Genomic DNA, 22410 nt, shown 5'->3' with positions numbered 1-22410 from the left:
GGTCAGCAGGGGGAACACACGGTATGAAAATAAGGAGAAAAAAAAACCAAACAAAAATCACTGTCCTACTCCTTGCCTGTAGGATGTCCCCAAACTGAGGAGCAGCAGGTGGTTGAATACAACTTTGCTCTGTGCCCTTAAACATTTAACATGCCAAAAAGACTTATGGACAGTTATTTGTTGTGGCTTTACTGTTCATTAGTGAGAGGCCGGCCAATCCCAATGTCCCACCTAAGGCCTAACGCCGAACCCACTTCATTGAAGTCACCTGGTTGAAGTGATTGAGTGTGAAAGGTTGCACAGGCTCAAATGATATGCAGAGGAATTAGACAGCACATTCTTTATTCCCTTCCTTCACTTCCTGTTTGTTGGATCAGATCTGATGAAAGCAGATTTGGAATTTACTCGCTGGAGCCTCCAGCGCAGCTGCAAACAGGTATTATGGGGCGTGGTTTGAACCATAGGTGTGTGAGGAAGAGGTTGGTGTCTCAGCTATTTCAGCCATCGACGACCCAGGAAGAGATACTGACACTTGGACTCATTGATTGTAACTACACTATTTACTGGTGTAAAACGCTACAGATTAATAATTTAGCAAAAGTCTTGGATACAAGCGAGGAGTTGTCTTGGATCCTGTTGGACTCCACTTCCGGTGTTTCTGGAAGATGTATTCTGCCAGATATGAATACGACGTAAGTTCTGTCGCATTTCACTCTGCGGCTTTCACGTATGTTTGATGTCCACAATAGATTATCACGTATCCAGAGAGTATTCTGCCCTAGATCTGTGTGTGTGTGTGTGTGTGTGTGTGTGTGTGTGTGTGTGTGTGTGTGTGTGTGTGTGTGTGTGTGTGTGTGTGTGTGTGTGTACGTGTGTACGTGTGTACAGGAATTAGGTGTACATGAATGACTGACATTTCAAACACTTGCCCCTCATACATTTAGCCTTTGACAGTTTTTACTTAAAGTTCTTTAAATAGGCTGAGCATCAGTTTGTTTCTGTGCCTCTTGGATCATCCCTCATACTGGAATAAAGTTTTCCCTCCATTGTCGATGTTTGAATGAATGATTAAACTCGGGCCACCTGACTAGTGTTAAAAATTAGTCCTCTGGTGTTTTCATTTTGGCCAATGTGCTATCACACAGAGACAGACTTGAGAGTTGAAACTTTTGAATTCGATGTCGGTGTGGAAAAAGGAGAGGATTGTTTGTTTGTTTACATCTGCTTTGCCTTCAGAAAAAAAGATATTGTGATGAATAATATATTATAATTAAATTAAATGTTAAAGAATTGTTTGAAATGTGCGTAATTAAATCATATGTTTTGCAGAATATGCTGCATCTCTTTTACACGTCCTTTTATTATGCTTTACAAAACAAAGCTATTAACTTCAGCAAAGTCAGATTAATTTATGTCAGATAAAACAGACTTGGATACTACAGCTTTGCTAACAAATTCTCATTGATGTTTACCTTTTAATAACCGTTTTAAGTTGAGCTTCCCCATATATAGAGACATTTCTTGAAGATGTATGAAGTGTTTTTATAATCTACCACTCAACATTGTGTAGCCTGTGACCTGGATCTGGTTAGATATTAAGAGGAAGTTGATCTCTGCTGTTCCATGCAGAAAGAGGGCTACAGGCGTCTCAGTGAGGCGTACTGTGTCAGTATTAATAGCTGGTATTTAAACTGCTAGTTTTTGCCGAGTGTATGAAAGACATTTGTTGCTTTTAAAAGCTGGTTGAATGTCAATTACTTTGGTAATTTCACAAATAACAAACGGAACAAACAGGGGAACTGTGTAGCCTCCGTTGGCTGAGTCGCATTCAAACGGCTCCTAGAACCACTCCTGTGTTTCTGAATCAGTTTATGTGACTGCTGTCTAGGATCTACAGCAGTGTCTTGTTTCCATTGTATCCTCTCACCTAGGTGTGGTGAGGCAGCGGGTAGCCACATTCAGATAGTTGATGTTTAAATTCACACTTGCTGTAGTTGTTGTGTGTGATGACACATCTATAGTTGTATTTCTTGGTGAAATATGTTAAATTGTTGGATGTGAAAACTGCCAAAAGCTTGTGTTGCTGTGAGTCAGATTCTCCTGGAACATACATGCGTACATTAATCCTTGTCCAAACATAATTCAGTCTTATTTGAGATTATATCAGACACCAGCACAGGATGTGGGCAAAAAATTGTGACACACGGCCGATGGTGAACTTCTCTTTCTAAAGGGACTCATTAATGGTTACAAGGCTTTGGTCAGTTCTGCTCAAATTCCCCGGCTCACTACAACCTTTATCTGACAGCTTCATGAAAACAGTTTTAACCCCCTGTGGATCAGTATGTGTACTATGTGATCTAATGATCTAATGTGAGCTAACAGTAAGCTTTCAGGCTAAATAAACTGTTTGTCTTTCTTAGTTTAGAGTGACATTAACAAGGACTTAAAAGAATCAGTATCATATTGTCAGAATACCCATGAGTGCCATCTCCTAGCTCAGAGATGACATGTGACATATTTGACTCGTGAACTGTCAAGTGTGACCTTGCTTCTCATAAGACATAGCACAACAAGCAAACTAACTAACAAAGCAAGTGCTGCTTTTTCCCTTCTCCAAAATCATATAGGTGTTTCCCAAAGAAATGATGAGCTGCATATATTTTCCCAATTTACATGGATAAATCACACAAAACTAACATTCATTTAAACTAACATTTTAATATAAATCTAATACATATACCAAAGTTGTCATGACACACCGCTGCTCCTTGTCTTTCGGAAAGCTGGGACAGATACTTGTTTTAGATTATGTAAGCGTTATGAATGAAACTGTTGGTAAATTAACATTTCTTTCTTTGTTAATATTTGATTACACACAGTCAATGAGGCCAGTCTCAGATACCGGATCAAATGGGAACACTATGATTAATGTAGTCACTCTGTTCTCTGTTTGTGTGGTGACTCAGCAGGGAATCAGTGAATAATTCTTCAGGCAAGGCCATACTGCTTTTTCTTTTGCATTTCATCCCACATTTCAAGGGTAGTCATGTTGAAACTGAGCAACACAAGAGAATTGAATGCAGTACTCACATTTCTTCTTCTTCTTCTTCTTCTTCTTTATCGCATTTCTTATTATCGACCCCACTAAATGATTTGTTCAGAAACACTGACAAAACTGTGCCAAGTTTAATCTTTAACGCAGGCTTTGTTGGCCCTTTAGCTGTAGCCGTTTCTGAGTACAGAATTTGCATTATATATCTGTGCACAACCTGGCGGAGGTTGCCTCCATGTAAAGGAAGCAACAGAATTGTTCTTCCTCAGTTCTTTAGTGAGGAAGATGCAATGAGGGAGGATTTGTCGACTTATTTTCTCCCAACCATCCGCCTCGCTCCACTGTAAGCAGCAAGGTGGTAGTATATGCCGTGAGGCTGTCTTCCTCATACACGGCTAAACGGCTGATGCTGCAGTATAAGAGGCTAACTGCTAATGTCTGCTTGGGGCTACTGTCAAGTAAGAGATGTGTGTAGGTGTTTGTTTGCTCAAAGTAAATATAAGACCACTGAGGCCTAAATTTCATTGATTGGCTTGTCGTATTTGATTGGACCTTTTGGTTGCAGTCTCCAGGCTGGTTTGTTTTGATAGGATAGATCAGTGCTGGTGAGTGCAGAGAATGCACATGAGAGCTTTTCAAAGCAGGGCTCCACCAGTTTTACACATCAGTCTGTTCATAGGTCTTGAGGAGCCCTGCCACACTTGTGAAAAAAGTTGTATAAAGCCTTTTGTGACTCTAGATGAATCTGATAAAATGCCTTCCAAAGAGAAAGAAAAGAGTTAGAAAGACAGGAGCTTAACAGACCTCTGTGGCCCATTCCTCCTCTCTGCTTGAGGCTAACGGTTTGAGGCTACATTAGCCACCACTAGCCACACACACCCAAATCTCTGACTGAGCTGTTAGTGGCCGAATTGCATTGGGGTTAATATAGGCACCATGTTTTGACAAGGAAGAAGAATGGAATAAACTGCTTTTGTTTGTTGTTTCTGCTACATTTTATTATTCATACCTTTCCGTCTGTGACATGTCAGAATGTTTTTTTTTTTTTTTTGTTGAAAAAGCCTAAGAGGGGTCTGTCTGTTGTCAGTGTTACTACAGTTACCATACCTCTGTAATTTCCACCCGCTCACTTCGACAGTGGGTAACTGCTTCAGTCAGGGTTCAGGTTAACATTTGGCACATTGGACAGATGTGGTGCGGCTGCCTTCAGAGGAATTAGAAAGGAGAAGATTAAAATATGTCCGTCACAGGAGGCACTTGGGAAACTACAGCCACACCACGTCACCAGAAACAGAGATAGTTTGGGGAGAAGATGATGCAAAGCTGTTACGTTCACTCACATACAGAACTCATATTCTCTGTGAGAGTTGCCCTGTAACACACTGAGTCACAACCAGTTTCACACTGCAAGTGGTTTCTTTTGACTGTAGTGTTATGGATATGTTGTCATCTATTGAGACTAACCTGGTTGACAGTCAAATGCCATGTTGTAGAGGGTCTGTACATCAGTAAGAATAGTAAAACATCAACTTTACTTAAGGCAGTCATAATGTGAATTATTGCATGACTGAAGCACAGTATAAAATATGAGTATACCAAATATGGGTTTTTTAAAAATCAGTTCGTCTTAAATTTCAATTTAATGTCTTTTCAATCCGTACTCAGTTAATCTTTATTATTTCCCTTTTCTTATATCATTATCTATTCATGTGGATCAACTGTGAACTGATAGAAAATAATCCACATGACTGAGTGTTTGTTGTTTGGGCTCGAGGCTTTGTAAGAATTTGCAGCCCTGTGCTCTATGGCATTATGATGTTTGATTTATTGAGCATGGAAACTTAAGGTCAACATGGCAGATTTGAATGGTTCAGTGGCAAAAAAAAAAATACACTGAACATAAATATAAACACAACACTTGTTTTTGTTCCTAGTTTTCAAAGACTTTTTAGCACATCTGTAGCCCAAGGCGTGTGAAATCTACAATTCAGTGCCGAATAAATGTTTTTTATTTTTTCCAAAATAAAACTACATATTTTAAAGTGGCCTTTTATTGTGACTTTCCCAAGGCACACCTGTGCAATAATCTTGTTGCATAATCAGCATCTTGATATGCCACACCTGTCAGGCGGATGGATTCTTTTGGCTCAGTAACACAGATTTAAACACAGTATTTGAAAAAATTTGAAAGAAATAAACCCTCTGTGTTCATAGAAAAAATATCTTAGATCTTTTATTTTTCATATTTTTGTTCAGTACATTTTAAGTGTGTTACCTGAGTTAATGTGAAACCCAGACTATAATGGTTTTGTAATTTCTTTTTCTTAAAAATCCAGCAGTATTACCAGTGATATGTACTTAAGTATCAAAAAGACACACGGAAAAAATAGTCCCACCATTGATCCTTTAACCTGGGATAAGTACGGTAGTTAAATATTGAAAATGTTTTATTATTAGTTATGTATGTACTCGTAAATGCAGTCATCAGATGAATGTGTAAAAAAATCAATATATAGTCCAGTGAACAGAAGTAATCAAATTATGTGCCAGTACCTCAAGTACAATATGTTCCAGCATGTTCCATCTCTGCTTTATAGACTAACAAGAGATGTGGATTAGTGTGAGAACTCATTATTAATACTAAGGCTGAAATTACATAATGCAACTCTGCTTAAGATCAAGCTGTTTTTTTTAATTTTTTTTTTTAACCACACCTCTCAGCAGTGGGAGCTTGTTTTCTACTTGTCAGACTGGCTTGCCTGCTAAGATATTCTCTATATCAGCTGATTTCAGAATCACTTCCTATGTTTACTAGCAATTTTGAGTCCTGTAAAGGATCTGAGATCTGTTATACAGCTAAGACTGTCGGCCTTTTCTTTAGTCAGCATCAATATGTTGTGGCTTTACTTGTAAAAAATCAGAACTGAGAAACAGACAGACACTAGTTCCTCTTTAAAAATGACTTGGCACGCTGAACTGGTATTTAAAAAGAAAAGTGATGTAAAACACATAGTTCAAAACTGGGGTAGTATTTCTTTCTAGGCGTGAACAATGTGATATGATGGAGAGCATGTAATGGTTTTATTAGGCTGTGATCATGGTGACTGATAGAGAGAGACCCTGGAGCACTTGCTGACCCCTTCTCTAATGATTCCCCTCATTCTGGCCCATGATTGCTGTTAGAGATTCCAATTAGAAAGCATGTGTGGAAACCCGGGCTGGGTAAGAATAGGCCTTAATTGCCATGAGTTATCATCTAGACTCATGTAATTGAGCCCCCATCTTAAGGGGCAGCACATCTGACAAATTGATTTAATACCAAAGTGATTCTCCATCCCTAATGGCACTCGGGCTTCTTCACTCATGGGCTACAGGCACTGAATTCATTGTGTGTTGATTACTAAGCGTTGTGAAACCTTTCTCTCCTTCCACCCACTTGAGAGAGCTCTACAACAGACACACTTACAGTATCGACAGAACAAGCACACAGCCTAAAGCACCAGGCCCATATCCTCTGCTAGGTTATCCCCAAGCTATGAGGCAATTTCTAAATGCATGTATGTGTACATGGAGGTATGAGTGTGGGAGCTCTGTCACATTTACTAAACAGGTCTGTCCAGTTTTGCTAACCTACACACGCTGCCTGTTTGAACCTGCCACTCTTAGACAGCAGTGTAAGGCGTTTCACATTACTCATTTTTTAATATTGTGTCATAGCTCAGCAGTTTTTTCTTTCACTTAAATACTAAGAAGTAAAACTGCTGTTTGTGTTTGACCTTGTTTTACACCATTTAGCAATTCACCTGTTTGTACAAATGTGCTCGACCTGCTGTCATCGATTTTACAATGCGTCAATTTCTTTGTTAGCCCCTTAATGACATCATATCAAAGATGTTTCCCTCTGGATATGGAGAAGCGATGCATTCATCATTTCAATGTGTTGTTTCTCTAATGTTAGTTACAGAAAATTCCATCTACAGTATGCCAGCATTTCATATAAATGCTTTAGGACCTCATGTGGTAAATAGAAGACTGTGGCGTGTGGTGAACAATAGTATACAATTTAAAGGAAATCATTTATGTGTAATGTATGGATACATACTGAATAAACATACAAATCTTTTGGAGGTTTCCAATCAAAGACCTTTCATTATTTATCTGCATGGAATTAGGATAAATTGCAATTTGTTGAGTCAAAAACTGTTATTGATGACCAACTGTCTGATCTGTCTTAAGGTTCAGGTTAAACTAAAGATTAGCGTTTGCTACTGCATTTAATATCCACATGTTAAGATTAAACACACACTGCAGGGATGCACCTCTCATTATGGTTCACAGCGCAATCACAGTAAATGCTGTCTGCATCCAGAACACTGCGCACTTGCTGTATGTTTTGTTGACTTTTTTTTTCTGCATCAGGGCCACAACGGCCGCCACGAGCGGATCGACTTCCTAACCAGCAAAGAGAAGGCGACATCAAAGAAGAAGACCGGCATCATCATCGGGGTTCTTGTGGCAGTTCTCATCCTTGCAGCTGTTGCAGCGTTCCTCATTTGGCTGTTTGTCTGTGAGTATTAAAGAAAGAGCTTCCCTCCGTTATATCACCCTCAATAGAGACTTTAGGTACAGTACTATGTGTTTATATATTTGGATGAATTCAAAATTAAGAAAATCATGACATGTTTGGCATTCTCTGGACATTTTTGAGTATAAATCAAGGTTATTATTGATAAGAATTAAATGAGAAATACAGTGTGTTTACATCAGAAACTGTAATGTGGATCATTTCCCCTTGCTGCGAAGGCACAGCTCTTTGAAATAAAAGTTTACAAGAGTGCCTTGTTTGGACTTTGTAATTTCCCATTAGTCTTAGCCTTTTTTCACAGCCCCCGACTTTCTCCTTTAATAATGCAAAGGAGACAGATGTCACAGAGTCCACGGCACAGCTTCTCTGTCATTTTCACATACAGGGTCTGATAAAAAGGCCTCTGAAGTCTCGATAAACAGCCTCTTGATTCAACCGGGGGTTTTAATTGCTCTGAGAGCCAAACTGTCGTCCTGATATGAGATCACGCTGTATAACTTTAAAATGGTGCTTCAAGGCCTGTTTAAAACCCCTACTCTACTTTTCCATCAGAGGCAGCTATCTTATAGCATTTTGTTGAGCAGACACTTAACTCTCATCTGCCTCTCTCCTCCAAGTCAAAGATGCTGATTCAGACGCCACCATTAGTAAACACAGCCTCCCATCAGAGCAGGTCTTCAGTGGGCATATAAAGCTGGTTGGTGCACAGTATGACCAGAAGCTGGAGGATACAAACAGCAAACAGTTCGAGGATTTGGCACACAAACTGGAAACAACTGTAAGTTTGACACCGAAAGAATATGACATTCCTATTTTATTTTTCCCTTTTTTAATCGTCTATATTGTTTATCGTTAACCACTGTATTACACTCAGTTCTCTTCTCTCACTGAGGTTCAGCTGTGGATGTTGTTTGGTGTTGTGGAAATGCTTTTTAAATCTGCCCCTCACAGCGCACAGAAACCGCAGGGTACATTTTGTGTGGGTGGAATAAAACGCTGTACATTCCCTTAGTAATTCCCTCAACAGCATCTCCTATTATTGGAGACAGTGGAGATGTTTGTAGTACCACTTAGGAACATGTTGATAACAAAAAAAAAAAAAAAAAAACCTGGCTCAAACCCCATCAAGCACACACTTTCTCGGTGGAAAGCTACAGAAGTGAGGGTGTTTGGGTGAGAATTAGAGTGGAAGTGGTGGATTTGAATTTTAGATGACTAGACGACTGGGGGAGAGCTTCATGGTGTGCCAGGTTTGTTCTTGCACACAATGAAAGGGACAGCTTTTAAAGATTCTTTTCAGGTCTGGGACGTTGTTGCACGGTGTAAACAATGCTGGGCATGTTTAACCAGTTATCCAACAGCTTCACTCTGCCAGCACCACCTGTCTGTGGAGTGACAATTGTATTACATCTCCTCCGTGTCTCCCTAGTGGGTTTGGTGAAATGACAACAGGTTCAACTATAGAAACGGCAATTTTAAAACTGGTCATGATATTTTCTTTTCGGATAATTGACCACGTTGTCCTGTGAGCATTCCCCTTCCTCTCCGTATCACTTTCTGCTTTTATCACTAACCACACAACTGTTTCTCTCAGATCTTCTTTGACTTTCTCTCACCATTCTGTGCAGTTTTTTTCCCCCACAAATAGTAAGTGCGCTCAACTGTCTGTATCCTTGTCTGATACAGTTCGTAGCTCAGTGCAGCTGAAGGCGAGACAGTTAATTGAGGATCCCACTGTTGTGTGCTTTGCATAGAAGGCATTTTTTTCATGTTAACATGCTAATTTGTACTTTGTCTTAAGGCAGACTAGCAGAAATCTTGTACATGCCCTGTTCAGTAAAAATACATTTTTCTCTACACAGCTGGGGGAAAACTACAAGAAAGATCCATTCCTCGCCAAATACTACACTAAATCCGTGGTCACTGCGTTCAGGTAATGCTCAGACCTTGAGCTCCTCTACTGTTTGACTTTTTCCACTTCTGAACAGTCCACTGTAAAACTTTCAAAAGTCAGTGTATGAAAGAAGTTTCTCATTAAATCTTGCATGAGGGGAAAGCTTTGTTGCGCTGACCTGTAAGGGTTGAGAGTTTCAAGTCTGTTGCATTTTTCAGCACATCCAAAATTAAGGTTAGATGTGGTGTGTTAACTTGTGACCATACTCAGTTATGTGTAGCGTTGTGCAGCGGTGAATTATGTAACAGTGGCAGTAAATTATGACAGTTCAGACCCTGTGTAGTGGTGCTGCACCACGCAGGGTGTGGACAGAGCAGAGCAGAGCAGAGCAGCTGCTGCCAGATTTGGCTTTTTGATTTTTTTTTCCACCCGTGTTCTACTCATCTTTGCTGCTGCTTCTTCTTCTTCAGTGTTAAAGCCTGATTCTGAATGATCTTTCTCTGCTCTTCCTTCCCACCCCTCCATCCATTTCCCAACTTGTACCAGTGAGGGTGTGAAAGCCTACTACTGGTCCCAGTTTGATATTCCGTACGAAGACCTGGACATATTGCCGGAGTTCTCAGAGGAGCGGGTGCTGGAGGCACTGGAGAGAGGCATTAAGGAGCAGCGCAGCGTTGCAAGCCTTAGTGATGTAAAGATCAGTGAAGTCACTGCCTCATGTAGGTACCACCAGGGCCAGGTGGGGGAGGGAGAGGAGAGGGAGCTGGGGGTCACACCAAGGGGCAGATAGATAGGGGCAACTTGGTGTTTACTACAGCTGGCTCCAGAATATGACATTTAACAATCAGCAAAGAAAAAGCTCTGTGAATACAGATCTGAATAAGGTCATTGTCATCTCCTATCAGCATTGGTATTCTGTATGCTTTCTATTTGTATTATAGGAGCCAGCTCTGAGCTGTGCTGATAAGATGATAATAGATAAGCCAGACCTCTCTGCTTGTGCTTCATCTGAGATTGCACATTTTATGCTGTTTGGATCCTCTAATGATATTAGCTGGGCTCTGGCCTGGCTTGAGACAGCCATTTTTCTTCCTTCTGTCTTCTCAGCATTCACATTGCATTTGTCCACATCCTGGCCACCAGCCAAGCACTGGCCCTGTGACTCAGTGGTTTTGGTCCTCTTTAAAATGATTTCTGTGGGTATGATTTGATGTTGCTGTCCCAGATAGTTAGACAGAGATGTATGGGTTGCTGCTGTAGGGCACGGTGAGATGGAGCAGAAAGAGCTACACACCACCGCCGGTTCCCTTAACCGCAGGGAAATGGAACAGAAAATGTGCAACCCAAATATTTTAGGTTCATGCATCAAATTCTATCAGCCTCCCAACTTTGGTGACCCATTCTTACCTTCCCTCCTGTTTCTCTGCCAATCTCTCCCACCCTCCCTCTCTGTCTCCAGTCACAGACTCTCGCATGGCCAGGAACCCCAGAGCCAGTGAGTACAGCGCGTCCCATTTCAATCACTCGCAGCTGTAATTTTCCAGCTGGCTAGATGCTCACCCTCCTGCCAGTCCGTGACGAATGGATGGCCCGGCCTGTACTGTACATGTGCTGCTCCAGTCAGAGATTGAGAACCCTGTATCAGGCCAGGGCGAGTCAGTCACTATGCCCGACACTTTTCTTTGACACTGTCTGGTGATTTATAACGTTGGGATGATTAGACTATATTACATTATATTACCATAGTAGTTGCACTATACTTACATTAATCGGTCTTTACATACATCTGTAGCATAAAGGATGGAGGAACTCGTGATTACATAATGTTCAAATGCCGAAGAATAAGATGCAGAACGTGAAGATGATCAGATTTCAGTGTAACAGCTATAAACTACTGTTTTGCCTTCTTCTGTATGTCTGGTACGCTGTATGATATAACCAGTGTTGTTATTTGCAGGTAAGTGTTTTTACCGCCTGGAGGCTGGAGAAACGGCGAAGGAATTTGCGTCTCCAGGGTACCCCTTCGGCTACCCTGCCAAGTCTCGGTGTCAGTGGCAAATCCGAGCCTCGGAGAACAACGCCATATCTGTCAGGTTCCCATTCTTCCACATCGAGGATGACTGCTCTGATGACTTTGTCTCCATCTTCGACTCTTTGAGTCCAGATGATTCGCAGGCCATCACAGAGTAAGTCATCGGGCTGGGGATGTCCAGAGGGTTTGGGAAACATGTTGGCCAAGGCAGAAAGTCATATCGGATGTCTTTTAAAGGTTAAATCTTTGATGGATGGATCAGCTTTCACTGTCATACTGTTTAATAGCGGTAAATGCGGCGCTGTATTCCTTGCACTAATGTCTCCCCCCGAGAGGACTTTTATTTAAAAGAAAAGCAATAAATTGACTCATTTGTGCTCCTACAGAACTTCAAATTGTGACACAAATCACATTCTCATTTTGCCTTAAACCTTGGTAGCAGGGTTTGTTTGAAGGGGCTCAACCAACATTTGTCTCATTTATTTAGCCTTGAAGATCAGAGAGAGGGGGAATATAGCTCTACATGATTCCCAGAGGACAACCACTAGGAATCACTTTGTATTTGACTGAAATGGTGCAGAGGGATTTAGGAGAAAAGCTGTTTTGATGTGGGTGGAAAACATGTTCCACTTCATTCCTTTCACTGCATTTGTGATTACAACTTTTTCTTTTTTTTTTTGGCTCTGAAGCCTGCAGAGCGGCATGTCCCATTTTATTGTTAACTTTTGAGACCTCAGTGAGATTGAGTTGGCTCAAAAAGACCTCTCCTTTCAAATCTGTGATGGGTGCGAACCTGAATACTGCTACACCACTGTGTGTAATTGCACTTTATCTGTGGGGGAGTGCTAAAATTCTGAAACTACAGGCTCCTGAATGCAACATCAGTTGTAGCTGAAGGCAATTTCAAACTTGGGAACCATTGCCAAACAAATATGCGTTACCAAGTGATGCATAAAATTTTTATAATGCTATTGAGCGATCAGCTTTATCCAAGGTGACATGGGGTTTATGAGAGCCATAATATAATACTCTATAATGACATTATTGTACCGGAGGTAGATGTATTACTGTTCTAGCAGCGTCATTCACACCTCCATGGCTCCGCCGCCAGCAGTGCTGAAACTTTTTGCTAATATACCTAATGTTTGACTTTGAAACTCCGCCTGAGCAATTTCTATCTCGTGCTGGCACATCTCATCTTATTTATCTCTTTCTCTGCTTATCTATTGATTCCCCCCCCCCAAATTATTTTTTCTAGTATTTTAAACTTGTTTGCCACATTGATGTTTTAGTGCTTCTGACTAAAGAGAATTACAGCCATATTTGAGGTCCCTAAATGTGGCATATCCTAAGGAATGAAAACACTGTTCCCTAAATGCATTAGACATTCAGCCGATGCTTCATGGTTGTTTCTAACACAGTTTTCTGATTCTGTAATCATATCTGATTTGTGCACTCTGGCTTGTCGACTTGTCCTTCTCTCACAGGAAGTGCGGTCAGAGGCCTCCCTCCAACCCTCTAGAGGTGGTGTCATCCGGCAACATCATGCTGATTAACTTCATCACTGACACTGATATCCAGAGGCCGGGCTTCAACGCAGCGTACAAAGCCATCCCCAAGTCTAAAGGCAATAAAGGAGACATTCACGGCACCCTAACATCATGTATTTGCCGCTGCATTCTGTGCTGTATCTGCAGCAGTTCACCCAGATTAATGTGAATATGCGACATGTTCCTTTCAGTAAAAACCTGCGGTGGTGCCCTCTCTGCAAGCACAGGAGTCTTCACCTCCCCACTTCACCCCAGCTTCTATCCTCCTGCCATGGACTGCAAGTGGACCATCAAGGTTTGCATCACTGCCGCCCCCCCCCCCCCCCCCTCCTGAAACCCCTCCACCCACTTCCTCCTCCTCCACCATCCTTAGCCTGCCATGAGAGGAACGCTGAGGCAGCACTACAGAAGCCAAGCTGTTCAGTACCTCTTCTATCTTCATCTGTCAGACCGCTGTTGCTGCCGCAGCTCGTGCTGAGCTGCAGTGTTTTGTGTGTTGGTTTTTGTCTGCTGGTGTGTGTGTGTGTGTGTGTGTGTGTGTGTGTGTGTGTGTGCGTGTGTGTATATATACACGTGCATGTGTACGCCCACCACCTGTTTGGGTGTGTCGCGTATACGCTTGCATTTAGATGGGATACAGATACATGTCTTTGTGTGTAGGCGGAGGAGTGACATGCATGGTAAATAAGGTTCTCATTAACCAATCACCTCTCCCTCTCTGCTGTAGGTCCCTGCTGGGAAAAAGGTGCGAGTGAAGTTCACCATGTTCCGCATGAAAGAGCCCGGGGTGGACATCCGTGTGTGTCACAAAGACTATGTGGAGGTTATGGGCACCAAGTAAGACTTAAGTCATTCTGCTTGTGTTTTACAGTGTGTGCAATACAGGAAAATTCCAGTTTTATACAACCCAGATCTTATTTTTGAAGGTTTGGCATCATTCCTATTACCAGTAAATAGAAGCATTGTTCTCAGTAAGTAATAGTGAAGCAGGCAGTCATGCAAGTTTTAACCAAACCCTCAGGTTGGTCAGAGAAAACAAAGGTGAATGGTGAAATCATGCCTGAAGCCTTCCTTCCATCACAGTTTACAAACTGACTTCAAACTTTGCCCTCAAGTATATGCCGTATTTTTGCACACAAAGAGTTTTCCTGTTCAGTTTCTGATATTCCCTTTCAGCTTTACCTCCAAATAAATATTTTAGATGATGTTACTAAACTGTAGTTTGTTTACAACTTGTCTGGCTGTTCATATTTCTTGCCCCATTAGACTTTGTTGTAGTGATGATGCCCTTTTCCCCAATCCCAGGAATTACTTCAGTGAGAAAACATCGTCGTCATCACCACTAGAACTACAAAAAAAGAATAAAACAAGTTGTAATAAACTTGACTTTTGTGCCTCAGGTATTGTGGAGAAATGTCCTCTTTGGCTCTGACCAGTACCAGCAACGTGCTGGATGTGAGCTTCCACTCCGATGAGTCCTACACTGACAAAGGCTTCAGTGCCGAGTACACCGCATATGATCCTGCAAACCGTGAGTTAAAAGTCTCATCTGGCACCCGCGTTGACACAACACTTGGTGGGATGGGTAAAAATGTTGCAACATGACAGTGACACTCATAGCCTGCCATTACAGAGCAAGACAGGGAGAGTAACTGTGCAGTCTGATAGACTAGAAGCCGGTGGCTGACTGACAGCCAAATAGAGCTGTTTTAGTGATGGAGGCTCAGAAACTGCGGCAGTGAAACTCAAGAGCTAGACTAATCACCAGAGAGCTTGTTTATTGGGTCCATTTTATTTGCCACTGTCAGTCATGAGCACTGCGCTTTCAATACCCTCCGCTCTTTATGCTGTCTCCCAGTTTGACTGAAATGGATTTATAATTGCTCTGATCAACAGGGACAAGCATCGGCCACATGACAGATGTTGTGAGCATACACTGTCACTCCCTCTCGCTCAATTTGTCATCATCCTCTTTCTGTCCTCTTTTCTCCGCTCCCTGCCTCTTCTCTCTGTTTTGTGAGCAGCTTGCCCCGACAAGTTCGCTTGCGCCTCTGGCATCTGCATCGCCAAAGAGCTGAGGTGCGATGGCTGGAACGATTGTGGTGATATGAGTGACGAGATGAAGTGCCGTAAGTCCCCCCCCCTTGACCCAAATGTACTCTTTCCTCTTCCCTTCTGTTTTCTTATTCACTTTCCTGTGTCCTCTTCTTGGCTCCTTTTTTTAGGGAGTAGTTCAACAAATCCTCTTATTTGCTTTCTTGCCGGGAGCTGGATGAGAGGATCAATACCACTCTCATATCTGCCAGTTTAATATGAGGCCAAGGCCAGCATCCAGTTAGCTTTGTGTAGCATTGAGAGTAGAAACAGTGGGAAATGGATATCCTGGCTGTGTCCAGATGGAACAAAATTTGAAGAGTAAAGGTGACAAGTTGTGGTTATGTGGGGGAGTTAAGTGCAAGACTATTTCTTGACTTACCTTGACTGTGAGTTTGCCACATTTCAGAAAGTCACTCATTGTGAGCCAGGATTTAATCTTGCACACAGCTCCTGTGAAAATTAAAACTTGACAATTTTACATTTTCCTTTTAAAGCAAATGAAGTAAACTATATATAATGTGTTAACTAGTGAGCTTTAGAGTTTAGAGCGTTTGTTACCTTCAGACTGAGCTGAGCCGTTTCCTCTGTAGCTTCATATTTTATGTGCAGACATGAGAGTGCTCTCGAACCTCTCATCTATCTCTCAGCAGGCACATCAGCTTTATTTCCCCCCAAACTGTTGAACTCTTCCTTCAGTACTCCAGCCATTATCTTTCTGTAATTATATATTTATAGTTGACTTGTGTTGGAACATCCCTTTCAAAACACTCATATTTACATCCTCTTCTGTTGCAATGTTTAAATACACGGCGTGGCTGTTGCCCCAGATTGCGAAAAGGACCAGTTTGCTTGTGCCAATGGTTTGTGCAAACCGAGGCTCTGGATCTGTGATCGCGTCAACGACTGCGGAGACGGGAGCGATGAGACACGGTGCAGTAAGTATTCCCGTCTCTTTAAGTGCTCTTTGGGGAGTACAAACCCTATCTAATGCTATGCTAATTGTGCTAACATTAAAGGAACATCACTGCTAATGCTCTGGTCACTGACTCCTGGGCTGTGTGCAGTCATTATTCTATCAGTAATGGAGTTTGTTTGAAGCCTTGCCCAATTTGCTCAGCATCTGTCCAGACGCTTAATCTTGTGTAATACACGCGAGAAGAATGGAGACAGATGCTAATGTCCACTGTGGCTGCACCACTAATGTCCTCCTGAAGCTTATTGCCTTGTCTCCTTGTTCAAGTTTTCATCTTTATTTTCTCATAAAATCCTCATCACTATGTTTCATTGCCTCCAGGTTGTGAGGAGAATGAGTGGCGCTGTGGGGATGGGGTTTGTCTGCCCCAGGATGTTGTGTGTAACAGTAAGAAGGACTGTGCAGATGGAAGCGATGAGGCCTCTTGTAAAACCTGTGAGTAGCAGCGCTTATTGTCTCCTAGCCGGTTGCACATTTGAAAAATTCCCAGTAATTTATAAGCATGTTAACACCAACCATTAAACATTTAGCCTTCACCCACAGCTCAGTAGAGTTTCTTTTTAAAGGTTTTTACAAAGATGCTGTTCTGGAGACTCAATTATTCTTGATTCAGAGTTTTTTTTCTTTCTTTTATTTCTTCCTACTTTCTACTTCACTCTTTATCAGTTTCCTTTTCACTCGGTCACACACACACACACACACGCACTCACACACACACACACACACACACACACACAAACGCACAGAGGGCACTCTTGCATTTCCTTTTGATTTTCACTTCTGTGAATAAGGAGGGATATTAGACCTCAACCCCAATCAATACGCCCAATCAATGCAATCAGCTCCTCAATCACTATGCATTGTGCATTCAAGCCTCACTTTGAAGCCTCGCTGATTGCACAGTATTTTACTGGTTAAACTTAGCAATGCTCTAACACTTTGACTGAAATACGCTATGTGTTTTGATTCTGGGACCTGTCTCCACCCCGATGTAGCTCCGGGTATCTGCTCTGAGTTCAGCTTCAAGTGTAAGAACAAAGAATGTGTCAACAAGGTGAACGCAGACTGCGACCGCGTCAGCGACTGCTCTGATAATTCAGACGAGGACGGCTGTGGTAAGAAATGTTTTAATTTCTTTGCCTCTTGCAGTACTCAGCTTTTTACAATGTTTAAAACAGCTGAAAGTGGATCTAATCTCTTCAGTGTCATTCAAACTAGATTATAGAGGAGCTGGGTTGAGCCGCGCGTTGGGCTGTCTGTTAGAAAAGAGCCCCAGGCCTTGACTGCTTTATTTATTTCATTCTTCTTTGAAAGCAGCTCTTGTCATCTCTGGAGTTTTTTGTTTTTTTTTTCCTCCATTTGAGCCTCAGGGTGTGTCTGTATTTTTTTTTTTTTTTTTTTTGATCAGCTAATATGCCAGTATGGCTTATTGGGATTCCAAAGAGTCATAGTAGCTTTCACATCCAAGGCCAACATCATGATGGCTTCAAATCAACTTAATCTCATTTTCTGATTTTTCTCTGTGATCATTCATGCCAGTCTCACCTAACATTTTGCACTCACCATCCAACGCCCCACCTCTCTCATTGTGGTATCTGTTAAACGTCAGATTGTGGCACCAGGCCTTATAAGCTGAACCGCATCGTGGGAGGGCAGAACGCTGAGCTGGGGGAGTGGCCCTGGCAGGTCAGCCTTCACTTCAAGACCTATGGGCATGTTTGTGGCGCCTCTATCCTCTCTGAGAGGTGGCTCCTTTCGGCTTCCCACTGTTTTGTCACCAGTGACCCAGCGTAAGTCCCATTTTACACAGCCACAGCTCTCATACACATGTACAGACCAGGACTGTGCTGTACTGACACAGATTCATACATTTATATATAATGAAATGTTATTATTTCCCTTATATTTTAATATTCATCACATTATTTAACTTACTTAACTCTTTAACTTTTTTTTTTTTTTTTTTTAGATCTTATTATTAACTATTCTCGTATGCATTCTGCTGGAAAGAAACGTGCACAACGGAGGACCATTTATATACAAATTGCAAAGTCTGAAAATTAGCCCCTGATGATAGAGTTAATTCAGAAAACCTTGGGGGGGGCTGAATATACAACTCATCCATGATGCAGCTGTATTCAACAGTGTCCTGTGGGTGGAGCACTAACCATGCTGTTCAGCCTTAGCCACTTGTGTTGTGACTGAGCGAGGAGTGTGTTCATTTTCACACATTCGCAGCTGGTGTTGATATTTGTTGTACAAAAGGCCGTAATTTAATTTGTGAGCATTTTCCAGATTACAAAGCTTTTCTTTACCGTTATATATCATCATAAGCACTATGTGGCTTTGCATATTTTTGTACATGGTTGGCAACAATATTGTGGAAATTGAAGGCAATCCAGTGAAATAACGTTGTGGCAAATCCTACCTCTGTGAAGCTTTTTGATGTTCAGTTTTTGTCGAAAGGTTCAGGTCATTTTCGAGGCTTTAGTTTGTGTTGGTCTTATGCTGAATTCCTTCCGACACAGTCTCAGCAGAGATTAAAACATATATCCTGAAAGGTAGCACATATTACAGGGCTGTTGTGTTGAACTTTATTAGACTGTACGTACGTTGACGATACTGCATCCACACATACTGCCTTATGCATGTAAAGAAACATAACCTTTGCCACATGATGCTGTACATCCTACCACAGGAATCACGTTGCATCCAACTGGCAGACCTACAGTGGCATGCAGGACCAGTACAAGCATGATGGTGTAGAGCGCCGCTCATTGAAGAGGATCATCTCCCACCCAGATTACAACCAGATGACCTTTGACTATGACATTGCACTGCTGGAGCTCAGCGAGCCGCTGCAGTTCACTAACACCATCCAACCCATCTGCCTACCCTCTCCCTCCCACGTCTTCCCTGCAGGCATGGCCTGCTGGGTCACAGGCTGGGGCGCGCTCCGAGAAGGAGGTATTGTGCATGAATTTGTGATTCTAGTTAGAGCTGTAGTAGGTTTTTTTTTTAAATTTATTTTATTTTTAATTTTTTTTACTGTAACTGATTATTAATATACTCATTTGAATATTTATACTGCTATTCCTCAATTAAGGTTGACCCACTCTACAACTGTGTTTTTTCCTTTTAGCATATCCAACTCACATCAAAATTAAGACATCCCACTCCTCCCCCATCCCTTTCACAATGAGCTATTCATCTCCGTCCTTCATCTTCTTTCCTTGTCTGCTTCTTTTTTCTTCCCTTTATCTCTTTCTCATTTCATCCTGTCTTCTTCCTTTCCTTTAATGTCCCTCCCATTTCTTTATCTCTGCCGTCATGACATACTTCTCCCGCACTCAACCCTCCCTCCTTTTTCTCTCATCTTTTTCTAATCTGCTCTGTTCCATTAAGCCTTCTTCCATATCCATACATCAAGACAGACGTCAGCTCTCATGGGAAGCCTCTTAAACCTTCGTTAGCTAACACTAATCCAACCCATTAACACTTTTGATGTTGGTTACGAACACAAAGGTCACGTGGCAGAGCGCTGACCCGTTTGTCCGGCTCTTGCAGGTCAAAAGGCACAGCTGCTGCAGAAGGCGTCGGTGAAAATCATCAACGACACGGTATGTAACACGGTCACGGAGGGCCAAGTCACCTCCAGGATGCTCTGCAGTGGATTCTTGGCCGGAGGAGTTGACGCATGCCAGGTGAGACCATGCAACATGTGCTCCAGAACAGAATGAAAGGACAAAAGGGGGTGATACAGATATAGATAAGTTTTCACACCCGTATAATTATCGTGCTCTCACATCCCAACCTAATCTAATAACCGATCTCCCCTGACTGTGCTCACCAGGGAGACTCCGGAGGACCCCTGGTGTGTTTCGAGGAGAGTGGGAAGTGGTTCCAGGCCGGCATCGTGAGCTGGGGTGAGGGTTGTGCTCGTCGGAACAAGCCCGGTGTCTACTCGCGCGTCACCAAGCTGAGAGACTGGATCAAGAAAGAGACAGGGATTTGACGATGCTGTGAGTAACGGGGAGGGATGCGGAGCGGGGAACAACATCAGAGTGCTAAAAATAATGGATAAGGAACATTTGAGTCAGATTCAGGACTTCAAGTCTCCTCAAGATGTATCCATTTTGCCACAGACTGAGGATACGGTTGCATGGACCCAGCTACTCACATCAGTGCCTTAACACACTTTATTTGGTTGCCAACCCCCTTTTTCCCCACACACACACACACACACACACACTTACACACTTACACATAAACCACAGCGACTCACACTTTTACTTTTTAAAGGTGTTCTTTTACCCCAATCAGCCATGTCATGTTTCACTGGTGAATACACCCTGAGAAGAAATAATAAAATATGTATATTCTGGGAATCATTTCCCCAGTATTAGTAAAATGTAACATTATAAGAGAATGATGCAGAATATGAAAATTTTACGGTTTTTAAAATGCTTTTTAAACTCCCTGAATACGTAATTGTGTTTTTAAGACTTAGTATGATGCTTATCTAAACAGGTGAGATGCCTTCATCTTCTCGGGCTGCAGTGTATTTTGCACTTTGCCAGTGGGCTCATGCTGTAGATAGCAATAAATCGGAAGTTTTATTAATCCAATATCCTAAAGGACCGTAACACTTGTTATAGTCTTTTCGCTACAAAACACTCATACATCACAGCTGACCATTTTCCAAAGCATGGCATAGGTTGTTTTGTTTTTTTTTTGACTGATTTTTATCTACCTATCTGCCAGGCAGCCATTAGTCTCAGTTGTTATCAGTAAAGTAGAAATATCAACTTTCAGAAGCAGTTTGTATTACCATGTGACGATAAGAGAAGTTTGACATAAAACAAAAACAAAAGGACAAAAAAAAAAACACACACACACAACATGCTCAAATCCATTAAGGACCATTTTCATATCATACAAAAATAAATGAAAACCAGAAGCTGCCTGGAAGATAGAAAATGCATTAATCAGTGTAAAAGCCCATGGTTTGCTTTGGATAATGGGTAGCAGTAATGTTACCAGACTTGTAGCCGGTGGCCTAAAACAGGCAAAAACACCAGCATGGTCCTTGAGATTCCTGATCTGAGACTGGAGGGATGCTTAAGTTGTTTTAAGTTGTTGTTGATCTGACTGGGGATCCTAGATCAGTATTTGTATTACACTTTTACAGATGGATTTTGCCCAGGTCTCTGGTTAAAGCTCAGGATGATTGAAGTCTTCAGTCACATACACCTGAGAGCCAAAGCAAACCAATGGGATTGTGACTAGTTGCCAGAGCAATCCAATGAGCTCTTATCCCTATGAGCGTTTCCTCTCTTCGGTCACGACCAACTCCAGCAACGTTTAAATCTAAGATTAGACCTGGTGGTTTCTTTTAATCTGTTTGCCTTCATCTCTGACTTATGCTGGAAATATTACATCCTGGACAAGCAAACCAAAGATTTACATATGTATTATTTATTAAAGGGGAAAAAATTAAAAAGAAAAATTTGTTGGGGATTTTGGTCAGTGGATCTTTATTATTTCCACGGAGTGTTAACAGTTAAACTATGCAAGTGTAAGTGCTTGTTTTCCAGAAAGTAGGGACCAACTACAACTTTTAGAAGATATTTTCATTAATGCTGCACACTGGCGACTGTGATTTGGATTATGGACGTACTTTATATCCTTTTTTTTCTTTGTTTGTGTTTTTGTATGTTTTTGTACAAAAAAGCAATGATAATAAACATCTTTTATCTGATTCCTCTGAACCTAATTGCATTACCTGTATTGTTTGTCATGATGGAGCCTGGGTTTGTGTTATGTTGTGCCTAATAAATGTTTGTCTTGTGAGACCTCGTCTCTTCTCACAGCAGAACTGTTACGAGCATGTACCTCTCCTCCCCACCGTGTGCAGCATGCCTACCTGGGGAACAGAGGTGACGAGACGAACTCATATTGTCAGATAATACCTACCTTTGTTACAGCTCTATCCTATTACCCTACAAGATGGGCACGGCGGCTTCGGGAGGTGGATACACTTACAGTGGGGGTTCTGCTATCTCATCTGTCTTCATTAAAAGCAGTGCACCACTGGGGGAATAGGAAAATCAACATAGACAGTGCTGCTAATTTATGTATTCATCATTGTTGCTACATGGGAAGCTTTGTTTGTCACCGCTCCCCCATGCCCAATGAAGCTACTCACCAGGCTGATTAACTCT

At 41.8% G+C, this 22410-nt stretch overlaps 1 protein-coding gene across 2 annotated transcripts; it reads left to right on the top strand.

Annotated features, from left to right (window-relative positions):
- Window positions 1-478: 478 nt before the first annotated feature.
- On the top strand, window positions 479-21947 carry st14 (ST14 transmembrane serine protease matriptase). Of its 2 annotated transcripts, XM_056380096.1 has the most exons (19): window positions 479-692; window positions 7475-7622; window positions 8258-8418; window positions 9503-9573; window positions 10081-10253; window positions 10994-11029; window positions 11492-11720; window positions 13054-13193; window positions 13308-13411; window positions 13844-13953; window positions 14517-14647; window positions 15141-15245; window positions 16041-16148; window positions 16508-16621; window positions 17182-17301; window positions 17796-17976; window positions 18885-19153; window positions 19754-19890; window positions 20040-21947. In XM_056380096.1, the coding sequence occupies exons 1-19, from the start codon at window positions 666-668 to the stop codon at window positions 20199-20201; spliced, it is 2526 nt and encodes an 841-aa protein (XP_056236071.1). In that variant the 5' UTR covers window positions 479-665; the 3' UTR covers window positions 20202-21947. The 2 variants fall into 2 exon arrangements, with proteins under 2 accessions (XP_056236071.1, XP_056236072.1); XM_056380097.1 differs by lacking the exons at window positions 479-692; window positions 10081-10253 and having other exon boundaries at window positions 7494-7622.
- Window positions 21948-22410: the final 463 nt, after the last annotated feature.

This window comes from Seriola aureovittata, chromosome 7 (genome assembly GCF_021018895.1).
Source record: "Seriola aureovittata isolate HTS-2021-v1 ecotype China chromosome 7, ASM2101889v1, whole genome shotgun sequence".
Lineage (NCBI taxonomy): Eukaryota > Metazoa > Chordata > Actinopteri > Carangiformes > Carangidae > Seriola > Seriola aureovittata.
Note: the sequence above shows the minus strand (reverse complement) of the source record. Positions and strands in the feature narration are given on the sequence as shown.